Source organism: Heteronotia binoei, chromosome 21, assembly GCF_032191835.1.
Source record: "Heteronotia binoei isolate CCM8104 ecotype False Entrance Well chromosome 21, APGP_CSIRO_Hbin_v1, whole genome shotgun sequence".
NCBI lineage: Eukaryota > Metazoa > Chordata > Lepidosauria > Squamata > Gekkonidae > Heteronotia > Heteronotia binoei.
In genome coordinates this window covers 41,559,050-41,576,667 of record NC_083243.1, presented here as the reverse complement: position 1 = coordinate 41,576,667, position 17,618 = coordinate 41,559,050, and the positions used below count along the sequence as shown (strand labels likewise).

Sequence of the window (17,618 nt, the reverse complement as noted above, 5' to 3'; positions counted from 1 at the left end):
GGTATCTTTGGTTACTCAGCTTCGCTTGTGAGGAAGAGAAACAATGAGTTTCCACATATAAATATTTGTCTACAAAAACATGAAAAAATTACCACATTGCTATTGCAATGATAGTGTGAGAAAGTGCTGCTATTCCGCCTCATGAGGGGATTTTTTAGAGAAGAAAATAAGGTTTATATACTCCAATTTTTTCTCTCTTAAGAAGTCTCAAAACAGTTTACAATCACCTCCTCTTTCTCTCCCAACAACAGGCACCTTGTGAGGTAAGGCGGTGCTGAGAGAGTTCTGAGAGAACTGTGACCAGTCCAAAGTCACCCAGCAGGGTTCATGTGGAGGAAAAGTGAGGAATCAGACTTGGTTGTCCAGATTAGAGTCTGCCACTCTTAACTATTACACCATGTGAGCTCTCAAGAAATAAATTCACTCCTCAGCTTCCCAAACTGATCTCATATCACTCAAAATCTATTAATTCCAGCCCTATAAAATCAATTAGAAGAAGAAGAAGAAGAAGAAGAAGAAGAAGAAGAAGAAGAAGAAGAAGAAGAAGAAGAAGAAGAAGAAGAAGAAGATGATGATGATGATGATGATGATGATGATGATGATGATGATGATGATGATGATATTGGATTTATATCCCGCCCTCCAGAGTCTCAGAGCGGCTCACAATCTCCTTTACCTTCCTCCCCCACAACAGACACCCTGTGAGGTGGGTGGGGCTGGAGAGGGCTCTCACAGCAGCTGCCCTTTCAAGGACAACCTCTGCCAGGGCTATGGCTGACCCAAGGCCATGCTAGCAGATGCAAGTGGAGGAGTGGGGAATCAAACCCGGTTCTCCCAGATAAGAGTCCACACACTTAACCGCTACACCAAACTGGCCAACTTTGTTTTACAACATAAATACATTTGAGAGACTATGTCTATTCTGGCTCTCAGATTGTTGTCCACAGGAATATAGCAGCTTCCAAGAAAATCAAACTCATTCACCTCAAAAATTAAATGAAACCTTCCCCTCCGCACTCCAAGCAAAGTTTCTGAGCATTCCCAAGTGTTTAGAGCTGCATTTAACAGAGCGTTGCTGCCCCCCACAAGCAAAGAGATAATAACCTGTACGCTCAAAGGTGCAAACTGTGATCTAGCTTGGGGGGAAAAAATAGCTTTTTTCAACAGGCACACAGCTGCTCAAGATTTATTTTGCCTCTGGCTCTATGCAACTATTGTTTTGCTCATCTAAAGAAACTCATAACACAGCATAAGCACTAAAATATGAAGCAAATGCAAGAGCATAAAATTGATCATGCTTTCAAAATGCTGCAGACTGCAGTTGCTATAAATCAAAAACAAAAAAAGACTAGAGAGAGACTGATGGTTTACATTCTTTTCAGAAGCAACCTCTCAGACCCTTTTTGTCTGCCTCCCCCCACCCCTTCCCCAGTCTCCAGTGTTCTATGTGATACATGGATCTTCTGGGGTAATGGAGCAAAACTTTCCATTTCAGCTGCTGGCACAAACTATATCAGGTGAGTCACAGACGAAACTGCTGTTTTGTTCCCCATTGTAATCATAAACATGCTAAAGACGGACAGTCTTCTGCAGTTCTGTGTTCAGTGAAAGGACAACAGAAATGCTATGATTAAAATTATGTATTTGTAAAGAGTCCCACACCTCCATTTTTAAAAGAAAGCGCTTTGATGCCATCTGAGAGTCGTCAAGGGTCAAACCAGATGTTAAACAAATGCATGGCTTATATTCAACAAACCAGGAGTAGTACAAAGTCTTGAAGAAAGAGCCAGTTTGGTGTAGTGGTTAAGTGTGTGGACTCTTATCTTGGAGAACTGGGTTTGATTCCCCACTCCTCCACTTGCACCTGCTGGAATGGACTTGGGTCAGCCATAGCTCTCATAGGAGTTGTCCTTGAAAGGGCAGCTGTTGCAAGAGCTCTTTCAGCCCCACCCACCTCACAGGGTGTCCTTTGTGGGGCGGGGAAGGTAAAGGAGATTGTGACTGCTCTGATACTCTGAGATTCAGAGTATAGGGCAGGATATAAATCCAGTATCATCTTCTTCTTCCCTGCCTCCCTGCTCTTTCTGCCACTCACTCAGCCTATCACCACCACAGTTCTTCTCCTCAAAGGGCCCTTCACCCTGTGGGGAGAAGTGGGGGTCTGCAGTGGGAGAGGGAAATCACTCTTCAGATGGAAGGTCACATTCTTGCGGTGGAAACAAACCATAGGACACATGGCCATATTTTCAGATCCTGTCACCTGGAAACAAAGCTCTGATCGAAATTGCTCTACCTGAAGCTACTTTTCTACCAACAAAGCAGCAACTGGTATTTAAAACCAACTTTGTATACAATGTATAGAACTATATACAGCTCGTAGAATTTTGCATAAACTGAACATCAAATATGTGACTTTTTTTAGTACAAAGCAGTTTGCCAGCTAATTTCCTATTTGTGAAGAAAATGAAGAGATTCTTCATATTTCTGAATCTTTGTCTATTGTTATTAAATGCACATTTAGCAATTACAGGGTTGATTCTTAAGCCTATCCTACCACTCCACTAAGCAAAATGTATTTCTTTATCTGTCAGACTGATTTATTATGAGGGACGGATCTGACATAAATGAGACCTTGTTGGGCCGGGCCATGTGTGTACCTGTTTAAGATTAGGTAGCAGAGATATAAACTTTATAAAGGACACAGACAAACACAAGTAAAGATTTTTAAAAACCTTAAAACATAGTTACAACATTAGCACTTGTTGGTCTTAAAGGTGCTTTCTTTGTATATCTCCCACATGATCCAGGGAACTGGGCAGAGGAAGTTCTGGCTCTTTCCTTCCTTCCCCAGGGGACCAGAAGGGGGAGGAGTCTCAGCCAATGGAGAAAATAGAGGTTTTGCTCTGTAGCCCCTGTGCTGTTGAGGAAGCCTGGCAAACCAAGCTGAGATGCAGAATGAAGTAAGAGAGAAGAAGAAAGCAGATAGCCAATTGCTAGGGGGCTTAATAGAAGCCCTCCGGGGGCCTGATTCAACCCCCAGGCCTCATGTTTGACACCCCTGTATTAAAGTGTTTATACTCAATGTCTCATTTTGGTTCATGTTTTTCTCCAACTTAAGCTTTGGTTCCAGCTTTTCTCCAAAAGGCTCCTTAGAGGAACACACTTGAAAGATGGTTGGATCCACACCAGCAGTAGGTTTATACAGATTTCTTGTTTGCATTTACAAAAGGTTGGCTACAGCAGTTCATGAGCACAAAGATAACAGATCTATCCTTTGTTTTTCTTTCACCAGCAGTTCTTTCCAACACTCAGAAAATTGATTCCTGGGGTTGCAGGGCCTGTGTGCACTAAATACCACTTGCAGGATATACAATGAGAGCTTAGAAAGATCTCTCCAGGTTCCAGAAGGAACAGATCCCAGATGCTTCTCAAGGCACTGAACGGGTTTTATTTACATATATAGAACTCGGGCCTAATGGCCCTATTGGCAACACCTAGAGCAGCCATCTAAACAACCACAACCCAGCTTCTTCCTCCCACACACCACGGGGAGCCAGATGGTTTCTCTTCCAAACATTCTTAACGGTAAAATCTTTTGTAACTCTTTACCACAGTTTGGAGGGCTGCACTGAACAAGAGAAAGAGAGTGAAACTGCCCTCCTATCTCTTCCATCAGTAGAAACTCACTGATGGAAGAGAGGGGAACATTTTTCCTTTCCTCTCCACTATGCAGGTTCCTGACTGGTTTGGATGTTGGTTCTGCAATTCCAGGAATCAGCTTTCCTGAGATGGGAAAGGATTGCTAGAGAGAAGGGAAAGAAAGAACAAACATGTCAGCAGAAGGCAGATTTTATCACAGAATACAATCAATAGATTGTCCTCCATCTAGAGATGCTGCAGGAGAGCAAGTTTGGTGTAGTGGTTAAGTGTGCGGACTCTTATCTGGGAGAACCGGGTTTGATTCCCCACTCCTCCACTTGCACCTGCTGGAATGGCCTTGGGTCAGCCATAGCTCTGGCAGAAGTTGTCCTTGAAAGGGCAGCTGCTGTGAGAGCCCTCTCCAGCCCCACCCACCTCACAGGGTGTTTGTTGTGGGGGAAGAAGGTAAAGGAGATTGTGAGCCGCTCTGAGACTCTTCGGAGTGGAGGGCGGGATATAAATCCAATATCTTCTTCTTCTTCTTCTTCATCTGTTACCTGGAGATTCCAATGCAAATACAGCCTGGTCTACACAATTCATGCTCCTGGCTAGAGTTATGATGTCTGACAAGAACACTTTCCACAAATGCTGACTGCTGCAAATGTTAATCTGCATTGTGTGGTGGAAAGAGGTTTTTCGAAGAGCTCTTCCATCAGAGTGTATTTCTCTCCTCCCCTCTTACAGCTCTGGAGGTTCCCTATGGTTGTGAATAGGGCTGCCACCAGGTCTGGTGAGAAATCTCTTGTCCCTTTAAAAAAGGCTTAATGTGTGGAATGGGCAACTGAAGTTTCTTCATGGTGTGAAGGTAAATAACATGCCATTAAGCCTCTGCTAAAAGGGCAGGACATATTTCTCCAGGCCTGTTGACAACTCTGGTTGTGGATAAGTGTCTCACATTAACATATATGCTGCTGCCTTTCACTGAAAGACCAGTGGTCCATCTTGTCCACCATCACCTATTGCAGAAGTCCATACTTGTGGGCACCTTTAGAATTCTGACACAATGTGGTGGGAACAAAGAGGACAGTGTGGTAGGAATCTCCTGCAGCAGCCAGCCACTTAAAGGAATCCCAAGTGCAGGAGATAAGAAGGGTAATTTTAAAAACACACTGGAAAAGAGATTAAAGCCAATACTGTAATGGCAGGTGTTGCCAAAACAGTGTTATTTTAATCTGCAAAACCAATTGGCTTTCTAAAAGCCATTCAGAACAGAAGCCTTGCTGGGCAAGAGCTCCATCCATTTTCTAAAAGCACTTGGTGGCCGCAAGGAAAGGTGTCAACAGGTACTGTGGCACCCACAGGCACCATGTCAGCTAAGCAGAGGTCTTTACCAGTCTTGTTGAGATCTTTTGTAGATATATAAATGACTGGGATTAAATCTGAGTACCTGGCATACAAATCATGTGTTCTTTCACTGAGCTACAGCTTCATCCCAATATGCGGCCAATTTAAGAAGGCTATTAATGCTTTTGTTGTGTGATGACAATAGCATAAATTAGGGGAAGGTTGGAGGAGCCCTGAGCTGATGCACCAGTTCATTTACAACCAGGGCTTCTTTTCTGGAGGAACGTGGCAGAATGGAGTTTCGGAACCTCTTTGTGGAAACAAAATTTACAGAAAAAAAATTAATATTTAATGAGGGGCACCCATGTGTTTCTCCTTCACTTCCCTCTTGAGAGTTCCAGCACCTCCAGAAAAAAAAAAAACCCTGTTCACAACCATGGAAAATTACAGTGAACAGGTCCTCTTCTGGCTCTTAGCCTTTGAAATTATAAGACAAATACAATTTCCTCATTGGGAGAACAGTTTCAAATCATACAACTACTGCTTAGAGATGTATTTTCCACCAGGGAACAATGATACGTCTTCAAGCTAAAAGATACATACTTAACTTCTAGCAGTGACACAGAGAGATTCAAAGGACACCACAGCACACACAGCCAAAGACAACACACAAAGTGGCAACAAAAGGGCAGGTTAAAAGTTTCACAAGAGATTTCTAGCTCAAGAAAAGTATGCATTAATGGAGAGGTGAGCTTCAAGGACCTTGGTGAGATGACAGCTAGTGCTACACAAGGGCTAAGAAGACCACGTGCTGCCCTAGTTCAAACATGCATTTGTCTATGAAACACTAGGTGGCCGCTATTTCTGCCCCGGCTGCCCCTTTCCCACCATCTTCAATATGATAATATAAAACATAGCTAAGGGGGCACTTTCAAGAGTTGCCAAAATAACGTACATGAAATGCTTTGATACCAAGGAAGAATAAAAAATTAAAGTATTATCCTGAGCCATCAGTGATTGATGCTTTCTGTGGAAATCAAAATGTATGCTTTTATTATTATCATCATCTTCCCATCCGTTCTCCTGCTCAACTCTGAATTGATGATCCAAAACAAACATGGTGCAAAATATATATCATGTCATTCTTACAACATTAGGCCTTGGGAGGGGAAAACCCTGGATTTATAGGTATTGCGTTTGAGCCCAAAATTGTTGAAAAATCCAAGACACTGTGATTCATGCGAAATGTGATACTGATCACTGGGACAGCTTAGCTATTTAGCTGCTGAGCACCTATACTGCTCAGAAAGCAAGAATGGATCTTTATTGCTAAGGGATAGCATCTTTTTGTGTGTGTCTGTGTGCACGTACAAGAATTCAGGTAATACAAGCCATGCTGTCAAGCTGTTAACCCTGCATTCAGTCCTCGTTTGTCTCATACCGCTGGGGCAGGCATAATTGCTTTTGGACTGGCAGGAGACCGACAGCAAGAGCACTGGGCTTCAAAGTAGTTTGATTAACACTGCAGTTAATGGGGAGTCATGCAGGTAAATCTCCCCCATCACTGGAAAAGTTGTCCTTTTCAAAAACAGCAGTTTTCTCTCTTTTTTCAAGTCATGAAAGCAGATGGGTAGCACCAGAGTCATCACTGTTTACAGAACCTTCATGCCAACTATGCTAAAGGGGATGTGTTTTCAAAACAAAAAAACACACCAATATAAAGCTATACTGCCTAGAACAGGGGAAGCCAAATTTCTTCACTAGTCTACCACATGATCAGGAATTTGTATGTGTGTTGGCCATGTGACTTCTGTATTGATAACAATGATGAAGTATAATGGGAAGGGACGGTGGTTCAGTGGTAAGCAGAAGGTCCCAGGTTCAATCCCTGGCATCTCCAACTAAAAAGGGTCCAGGCAAATAGGCATGAAAAACCTCAGCTTGAGACCCTGGAGAGCTGCTGCCAGTCTGAGTAGACAATATTGACTTTGATGGACCCAGGCGGGTCTGATTCAGTAGAAGGCAGCTTCATATGTATAGCCTGTTATATATTCAAAAATAATGGATTTTTTTTACTAGTAATACAAAAGCAGTACAAAACCTCTCAAGTTTAATCAACTTTGTTCATACAAAAGGCGACAGTTCCAGACCTAGTGGTAGTCACTCATCAGTTTTGATCACATCAATGTGAAAACTGGTATGTAACAGACTAAACTACTCTTGAGAACTGTGGGGCCTTTTCAGTCAGGGCACCTCCCTGTTCTGACTCTGGGATTACATTGCTAATGGTGGCTCTCAGTTTCAACAGTTTCATGAAACAGAATGTTCTTTCACAGAGCCAGCTGCATCTAAACATTTTCCAAGAGTTGGTCCCACAGCCAGAAATTTCAGGATAGTGCTGAGATTCTTGGGGTTTTTGGCTGTCAAGTCACAGCCAACTTCTGGCAACTCCATAAAGTTTTCAAGACAAGAGATGTTCAAGGCAGGCAAGATGTAGTTTGCCATTGCCTGCCTCTGAGTCATAACCCTGCTATTCCTTGGAGGTCTTCCATCCAAATAATGACCAGGGCTGACTCTGTTTAGCTTCTGAGATCTGATGAGATCAGGCTTGCTGGGCTATCCAGGTTGGGGAAGAATTCATATACTTGCCTCCAAAATTCAAAGGGTACTGATTCTTTTTGCTGGGCATGCTTTGCTTTCACCTCAATCAGCTCCTCTTGAAACTGAGCCATACTGAAAAGGCAGATGCTTATCAGTTGTTCTTCATATTGCCCCTGTTTCATGGTGGAATTGTAGTGGAATTAAGCCTGAACAGAACAAAAATGTTTTTTTGCACCTTGGGTTGAGGGTACATGGGCCACATTTTGGACCACATTAGCCTAAGATATCCCAAAATAACAGTCATCAAGTGGTGGCTCTGATTTGCAACAGTCACTTTTGACTGGCCAGCAGCCCACACACCTCACAGGAAGCTGCATGAATCTCAACGCTATGGATGCCAAACTGAAACCAAGAGTCCAATTTGCTACCTCCTTTTTTGACCATATGCTGTATCATAATAAAGTAGTTTAAGTAGTCACATATTGAACATGATTCTTGGAAATTTGTACAAAGAGGTTTTCTTCCATTCCTGCATTATTTTTTAAAGAAAACTGATCAGAGACCTGTCGGAATTCAAAAGATGTGATGGTATGTGAACTATTTTAACATCTTAGTTCATATTTGAGGTGGGGAGTTACTAAGAGAGCATTAAATACAAGACTATTTCAGAATTCAGAAAACTGTGTACCGACTTCTTCAGAAGTCTACCAAAAGGCTGAATTGCAGAAGAAGTTTAACTATGGACGTTTTCGCACTGACTTTCGAGTGGCGCGACCATCCTCTTCACACCGGAGGATCTGCCCGGATTTCGCACAAGAAGCGCCGGCGCACCCAAAAGAGCCGGCGACTTCCATCGCGAAACCCGCTCAAACGGAAACCGCCAAGAAGCAGGAAAACGTTTGAGCGGGTTTCGCGACGGAAGTCGCCGGCTCTTTTGGGTGCACCGGCGCTTCTTGTGCGAAATCCGGGCAGATCCTCCGGTGTGAAGAGGATGGTCACGCCACTCGAAGGTCAGTGCGAAAACGCCCTATGTTTTATGAGAACATCAGTGGCTCAGGTAATAGATGACAAATAATTTTCTCTGATGGAAATTCAAACAAAAACTCAAGTAACTTTTATCTCAAAAACACTGAGGCCTAGTCTGCACTAAAACTCATCCTGGACTGTCTGAGATCTTCTGGGATGGAAAGGTTGGGGAGGGGCAAACATTCATTGTCCCACAGAAACAAATTCCTGCACACAGAAAGCTAGACAAGAGAAGGCTAGACTAGAATGTTTCTCCTAGCTTTATATATACAGGGACTTTTTTGTTTGTGGAAAACTACAATCATGCCAACCCCTTGAGGTACCCTCTGGGGACAGGGGGCATATTTGGAGTCCATGAGGTTTTGAAAGCACCAGCCCAGTTCTTTGCTTTCTTGCACAGGCTGTTTATCAGAAATTGACTGGTCCATAATTAGTGCCAGGCCCTCACAGAGGATGGGGGAATCTCCGTTTTTGTGGGGTACTTCCCCACTGCCGGCTAGCTGGCTGGTGGGGAGAGGAATTCCACCCCAATTGGCCCGAAAGGCAACATGAGCATGTCACCCAGAAGTTACAGCATGCTGCTGATGTCACATGGCAATGATCTAGGTTTTGGGTAAAACTCTAAGGTAAAACAAACCACAGAGTTTTGCCCAAAAACTAGAGTGTCACCCCCAACGTTGGCAATGTGATGATATCACTTCCAGGTGAAGTCATTGTGCTGTGCATGCAGGAGATCCCAGAAAGGACCAAGGATCCCCCCACCGGCTACCGGGTAGAACACCTGACAACCCTTGCTTTACCCCCCTCTCAAGCAGGCCTGGCGCATGGGAGTTGGTGAACTAGGTAATAGCCTAGGGCATCAGTTCCCAGCAGGGGCGGGAGTCCCCTCCCTATTCATGCTGCCCCTGAGCCTCCAGCTCTTTTTTTCTCGGCCCTTTCAAGGACAACTCCTGCCAAAGCTATGGCTGACCCAAAGCCATTCCAGCAGGTGCAAGTGGAGGAGTGGGGAATCAAACACGTTTCTCCCAGGCAAGAGTCCGCACACTTAACCACTACACCAAACTGACTCTCAAACTGGCTCTTACATAATCTGCTCTTTGTGTAGACTGCCTGTCATTCCTTCATGTAAAATATGGAACTTATATACTTATCAAAGGCTACTTTTGGTTTACAGACTATTTTTGATTTATAGGAGGAGGTAGCTAATTTTCTGTGCAATCGTTACTTTAAAAAACACATCCTACAATTCAGTAAGTTCTGCAATACAAGAACAGCAAGCAGAACAGGAGATCTGAGAAGGAGGTGGGTGGCAGAGGAGGTCTCTTCTATTCCACTCTGTCACAAAGCAAGATTAGAATATGACCATGCTGGCTTAAGGTACAATGGCAGTCACAGGAAGAAGGGGTGGAGAAGGACTGCCAGCCTCTATAGTTCATGCTTCTTGAAAGTCACCAAAGGAAGGACCCTAAGGAAGCAGTAGGAAAAAAATCAGATTGCCAATCACCAGTGATAAGATTTCAGGAGCATACAAACCATACAGCTTGTTCCCAGTCATGGTCCTTGGCATTTGAGGCCTAACCTGAGTTCAGGTCTTCATTTTGCTGGCAGGTTATAAAATTGTCTGGACTACACATAAAATAATACACACGGGCATCTCTGAACATATGCATATTGCCTTTTCCTGACTACTTCCAATTATCACCCACCCAAGTGTACTCAAGGGGTATCCTGGATGGATTTAGGGAAGGCATGAACTCTTTTCTCAGAAATCAGTCACCAAACATGGAACTTCACAGAGCTAGTGCAAGAAAACAAGCTCCAGGTCTTTCCCCCTCACTATAATGGGTACTAAAAATCCTGACTCTTGAAGCAGCATCAAATAATAGGGACAGAAGAACTAACATGATGATACAAAAACATGGAGTAAATTTTGCACATCAGCTAGTTGCCTTAGCTGCCTTTTTGGGTATTGTGTTAACTAAAATGAGCAAGAGATGATGAGCTCTCTATGCTATAATATCCAAGATAGATTCCAAGATGTTCAATGGACTGACTCTCTTCAGGGAAGTCCACCGAATACTTTGAGAACTGGGGCTGTGTATGTGTAAAGTGTCATCAAGTCGCAGCTAACCTATGGCAACTCCACAGGATTTTCAAGGCCAGAGACTAACAGAGGTGGTTTGCCATTGCCTTCCCTAAATCCCTACAGTATACCTCTTGAGTAAACATAGCAATCCTGGAATTCCTTGTGGTCTCCCATTCAAATACTAACCAGGCCCAACCCTGCTTAGCATCTGAGATCTGATATCAGACTAATACGGATCATCCACACTAGGGCAGAACTAGCGCTACAGAGTGGTAACCAGATTTTCCATTGACCTGATCCAAATTGATCATTTTGTTACACAACTCTTGAGGCAATTAAGGAAGAATTAACACATTTATACAGTGCAGACGGATTAGCTGCTTTTGTGGGCTATTTATATCCACAGTACAATAACTTCAAAACTGGCTTTTGCCAGACTCTGGCGTGCGATCAAATCTTCTGTCCAAAAAAACAAACAAAAAGAAAACCCACATGCAAGAGGTTTACAGTGACTCTTGATTTGTTCTCAGTGGAAACAGAAACCCTACCTTGGCTGGAATTCTCAACTGAAATAAAAATGCTACTTTATACTACAGATTAACATACCCATGAATATTAGGATAGAACCCCAAAGGTCATTTAAGCCTCACATATAAAAGCACTCTCAAGTCAATAACGTCAGTGTAGAACATGTCTAATCATTAATCAAGGATTAAATTTTTCTTTAAATGATTACAAAAACAGAGCAATAAATTTTTAAAGGTGAAAGCCCACTAAGGAGCCCACAAGTAATAATCCATGCTTTTTAATCAAATAAAATCCTTATGTAGCTGCAAAGGTCATAGCAGACAGCTAACAGAACCCTAGTTTCATCCCAACTGGAAAAAATTAATCTTCTTTCTTTCCAGATAGACTTAAGGATATTGAGCAGAAGATACAAGAATGCGGTTAACAGTAATGTTGCCACAATGAGTTAAAGAATTTCTAAGGGATTGGAGGATCCTTTCAACCCCTACAAGTTCTGTGCTGAAGACAGCAGAAGTAAACAATGACAGAGGGTGCGCATAGATCCCTTTCTACCAAACCCCATTAAAAAAAGAGACAACACTGTGGAACAATTCCAAGCATTTATTGAACATCCTCTGGAACAAAATTCTGATTGCAAATTGAGTTCTCTTAATTTCTGCCCTTGCCTTCAAAACCAACAACAGAATTTATTTATTTATTTATTTTCACATTTATATCCCACCCTCCCCGCCGAAGCAGGCTCAGGGCAGCTAACAACATTAAATATCTACAATAAAAGAATAAAACCATAAAACACTAAAAACAATTACAGTAAGATCAATTAAAATTAACAATTGCACTTAAAATATTAAACAATTTGTAAACAATTTTGGTGCTAAGTTCTATACCATGATGTTAAACAACTTTATACTTTAGCTGAAGGCCATTCGAAAAAGTGTTGTTTTACAAGCCTTGCGGAATTGGGCAAGGTCCCACAAGGCTCTAACATTATCAGGGAGTTGGTTCCACCAGTGGGGGGCTGCAATAGAGAAGGCCCGTTCTCTGGTAGCCTTCAATCTCACCTCCCTCGGCCCAGGGATTTCTAACAGGTTTTGTGATCCAGATTGCAGTACCCTCTGGGGAATATATGGGGAGAGATGGTCCCTAAGGTAAACAGGACCTTGGCTTTAAAGGTAATAACCAGCACCTTGTAGGGAATCCGGAATGCTATTGGCAGCCAAGGCAGTCCCCGCAGCCCCGGCTGCACATGATCCCGGATAGAGAGACCCAGTAACAGCCTGGCTGCAGCATTCTGCACCAGCTGCAGCTTCTGGATTCGAGACATGGGCAGCCCCATGTAGAGGGCATTACAGTAGTCTAGTCTCGAGGTGACTGTAGCATGAATCACTGTTGCTAAGTTGCCATGCTCTAGGAAGGGTGCCAGCTGTTGTGCCCGCCTAAGATGGAAAAAGGCGGATCTCACAGTGGCTGCTATCTGGGCCTCCATAGCCAATGTGGGCTCCAGTAGCACCCCCAAGCTCTTGACTTTAGGCACCGATATCAGTGGCGCCCCATCAAAGGCTGGTAAAGGGATTTCCCTTCCCAGGCCACCACGACTCAGACAAAGGACTTCTGTCTTTGTTGGGTTTAGCTTCAGACGACTCAGCCTGAGCCACCCCACCATGGCTTGTAGCGCCGGGGCCAATTTTTCTGGGGCGGAGGCAGGCTGGCCATCCATCAGCAGATAAAGCTGGGTGTCATCCGCATACTGATGGCAACCCAGCCCGAATCTCCTGACAATCTGGAGATATTAAACAACATCGGGGAAAGCACCGCCTCCTGAGGCACCCCACAAATAAGCGGATGCCTCTGGGACAATCGTCCCCCAATTGCCACCCTTTGTCACCAATCACAGAGAAAGGAGGAAAGCCATTGTAAGGCTAACCCCTGAATCCCCGCATCGGCGAGGTGGTGGACCAGCAACTGATGGTCGACCATGTTGAACGGTGCCAACAGGTCCAACGGTGCCAGCAGGCTGACCCGCCTTGATCCAGTTCTCACTGGAGATCATCTACTAAGGCGACCAGCACCCATGGCCTGGGTGAAAGCCGGGCTGGTGTGGGTCACAAAAGCAATGCAGTCCCTATGACATCATGTCCAAGACAGGTACCGTGGCATGACAGTTAAACAGCCATCTGGTTAAGCAACTTCCAGGAGCCTGGCTAAAAGAAGAGAGCAGGCAACCTGCAGAGCAGGTAGATGCACACTGGTCATTCCAACAGTTGATCATGTTGAAGCTCCAGCAGATGGTTGGCTCTGCACTGTGAATGGAGCCCATCCTGTTCTCTGCCCCTGGTGGAGGGCTGCCTAGAATGGCCAAAAGACACACATGGGCAGTCATAAATCATGGTCATGGTAGAAATTGATATCTCAAGCACCTACACATGATGTAGCACCATCTATGTGTTTTTTCGGTTCTCGTATTCCCCCCCTCCCCTTTGGGGTTCTCATACAGCGAGATTCACATGTTGCAGGATTTAGTATTGTCACTGGGCCAATACCTTTCAAGGAACTGCATTGGAACCCTGTTTGCATTGGAACCCTATTTCATCTGCTCCGGGGGCTCTGAACCTGCAAGGCAAAAGGCATTGTGAAAAAGCCTGGCAAGCTGTACCAAGGTTTGAAATAGCTGATGTTGCCCAGGTTGTGGTTGTGCTACCTTTCCTCCCCCCACCCCCACCCCAATTGCATGTGAGATCACACTGGCACAAAATCACACTGTTAATGTGATGATGTTCTGCCAGCAAAAATCTGGCCAGGTGGAAGAGGGGCTTTCTGCACTCTGTACCTACTTATGTCAACTGTTGATGGAGGAAGAATTTAAGTCAATGCACAGTACTGGGGTAGGGGTAATATCTGCAGAAGTCTGCTTGAGGCAAAAGATTTCCCATTTCTTACTTACCTGGATGGGGCGCATTGTCCTTGCATCATAAGTTGGAGGAATGGAGGATTCAGGTTGGTATTTGTGTCCTCAGATGGAGTCCCTGTAAATGTTCTGAGCATAGTAGTGTTACCAATATACAATGCCCGTTTGAATCCCTTCCTTGCCATGCAAAATGCTTTTCCTCTAAAGATGCCACCACCAAAACCTCCACTTGTGTGTTTTAAGTGTGCATACCTTGAGGGCAGGGAGATTTAGGCCCATAACAGGTACCATATAATCTGAGCTATGGGCATCCTATCTATGGTTTATACATCTTTGTGAGACTTGTGAGTGGCGACAGACCTCATCAGTATCCTAAACTGCTCCATGATTGTGGATGTGGTGGGAACTGTTTACATCTATGTGGCATTTTTTGCCAGTGGACTATGAGCAGGACATGGGCAGAGCGGCTTAGGAAACCTGCTTCTTTCCCGGCACTCTCCTGCTGCAAGCGGACCATTCACACTGGATTTATGAAATATACAATGTTTCTAAGCGCTTTACCATACCAGACTGGATCTGCCCTGCCATTAGAGCTTAAGACTAAGAACAGATTAAGCCATTTCAAATCTTACTCGAAAAACCTTTTCCACTCTTGCGATGCTCTTGCCAAAGATGGTCCCCAGTTGGTCTCCAATGCCAGCCAGCAGAAAGCCAAAGAGTGGAATCCCAAAGATGGCATACAAAATGCAGAAGATTTTTCCACCCTCTGTGCTTGGAGCAATGTTTCCATACCCTGATGAGACAAAAAACATCACCATGATCTCTCGGTTACAGAGATATGGAAAGGAAAGACAGAAGTAAACTAAACAACCACACAGGTCTAGAAACAACATGAAAGAGCTCTTTTCCATCCCCCAGATCCTCACATCTGCTCAGATTACATGACATATGAAACTTTCAGCCACATCACTTCCCTCGTGGTGCTGGAAATAGCCCTCAAGCTAACAAGCATGCAAGGACAATTTTATGTTCCCTTGATACTGAGTTACGCAGTCTGGGTTTCTTCTTCCAACTTGATGTATATCTATAGAGAAGTTCAATTTCAATGCCACTTTTGTTTCATAAATAAAAACATAGTTGATGGCACTGTCACTACGGCAGGTTTTAAAGATATGTGAACAACCTTTGAAAGCTGTATCACATATGATAGAGCAAGAAATCCAGGTTTACCACCAAGTGTACATCAACAGGCACCCACAGCTAAATTGTCTGGGCTGGATGAAGCACAGCGTTTCTACAGGTGCAAGAACATTCATCATGCAGCATAACTTTGCCAGCTCCCCCCCTCCATGGCAACAAAAAAAAACCTCCTGAAATCCTATTCCTGGAGGAGAATGAACAGGAGAGGCATTTCAGGCTGTCAACAGAAACATGTGTATTTTCCAATAGTTTATTATTATTATTCATTTTAAACACAGAAAGATTAAGTGTATAGCTAAATGTGTAATATATTCAAAGTCCTTCAGAGTGCCTTGGTCATTACTTGCTAGTCTGTCAGCATAAAGGCAGTAGACTAAGCAACACAAGGAGCACTCAACGCCCCTTCACATTGAACAGTTCAAGGTCTATGTTATGACAATACCCATGGATGGTTTTGCAGCTATTACTAGGCAAACATTCAGTCATTCCCACAGTGAGAAGAAATTTGAGCAAATTATTTTTAGCAGAAGCCATTTTAGTGCACAGAAAGACCTCCCACTGTCTTCTACTCAAAGACTCACAACAAGGGATGGACCATGGATCAGTGCTAGAGAAAGAGCTTTGCATACCAAGGGTTATTGACTCGATACAAGGCATCTCCATATAAAAGGATTAGGCAGTAGGTGATGTGAAAGACCTGGAACTGAGACTGTGTAGATTTTTTTTAAAATAACAAAGTTTTATTTAATACATTCTACATACAAATCACCCCAAAATTAAAAAAATGGAAATTTACTGGGATGCGGAGTAAACTTGAAAAATAAAGTTTGTAAGAACAGGGACTTAAACAATCAAGAGAAACATCAACAGAAAATCGGGACAAGGAAGAGTTTGATTCCAGAGACTCTGTAGAGTTAATGCCAGTCCAAGTAAAATCATAGAGTTCGCAGAAGTTCCTAGAGCTACCCGTATCATAGAGTTACCCATAACACAGTTTTATGAAAAACCACAGAGTAAAACCACAAAGTTAGGGAGCTACCCTTTGTCCATTTTGAATTCTATGTGGAAGTGACATAGCCATAGCAATGATATTGCTTTTCAGGGGCGGGGTTCTTTCTCTTGCAGCTGCACTGAGTGACGACAGGCAATGAGCTAGAGGCCTGGCAAGCCTAACCCAAGCTTCATTTCTCTGGGCCTAGCATCAATATAAAACATGCCTTGTCCCCTGCCCCCCGCCCCATTCAGACAACAGCATGAATTTTGAAAGAAAATGTTTGTAATATTCAGAAATTTTTATCCAAGTCATGCTACATTTTCAGGATACCAGAATCTGTAACACTGGCAGACCAGGTTTTACTTATGGCTCTATATAAACCACACATAGTCAGTCTGCAAAGAAGGACTCTCATAGCCTTCATTCTGCTTTCTTTGTTTCATATTGTTTATTCTAAATAAAGTTATATTCTTTTTTATCTATTACGGTGTCAGCATCTTACATAAGGTTGCCAACCTCCAGGTAAGACCTGGAGATCTCCCAGAATTACAACCAATCTCTAGACAACAAAGATCAATCCCCCTGGAGCAAATGGCTGCTTTGAAGGGTGGGCTCTATGGCATTATACCCTGCTGAAGTCCTTCTCCTCCCCAAACCCTGCCTTCCCTAGGCTGCACCCCAAAACCTCCTGGAATTTCCCAACCTGGAGCTGGCAACTCATGCTTGTAGGCATGTAAACCAGGCCAGGACTCTAAGGAAAGTGAACTTATTACCCTCCTCCTACCAATGCTTCAATATATACCACAGAAAGACTTTCCACAAGGAAGGTTCTGCTACTGCTCTGCATAAGACTCAAAGTACACTTACAAAGTGCTTACTCATGAAGACATCTACTAGCTAGGAGGTCTCCATCATCCCACCCAAACTGAAAGGTCTGCTACAGTCCTTGTATTTCTGTCCTTATGGGGCAGGTGTTATGTGTGCTTGGCTAAAGAGATTATCTTTTCCCCAGCTGGCAGATTTTGATTATACATCTCCTCATGAGGGCTTTGTATCAATAGAGGAAACCACCATTCCCCAGGCCAGCAGACTAGATATTCTGTATTGCTTCAGACATTCCATGGAGGCCTGTTGCCACAGGGGGGGGGGGGCTGTGGGACACTGCCCCTTGGCTTCCATATGGGGTCCCCTGACTTCCAGGGGGCCTTCTGCGGCACACTCTGGGTTTTTTTCTCTTCTTTTTTTGCCATGGCTGAGCTGGCAAAACGTCTGCAGCAGCCGGAGCCAGGAGAGCT

The 17,618-nt window shown here is 43.8% G+C and overlaps 1 protein-coding gene across 1 annotated transcript in view; it reads right to left on the bottom strand.

Moving 5' to 3' along the window:
• The window catches only part of KCNK10 (potassium two pore domain channel subfamily K member 10), a 122,313-nt gene that overhangs the window by 20,936 nt on the left and 83,759 nt on the right, over window positions 1-17,618 (bottom strand). Inside the window, exon 5 of the mRNA XM_060263053.1 lies at window positions 14,762-14,922. Within this exon, the coding sequence (XP_060119036.1) occupies window positions 14,762-14,922 (161 nt within the window). The remainder of the gene's footprint in view (window positions 1-14,761; window positions 14,923-17,618) is intronic.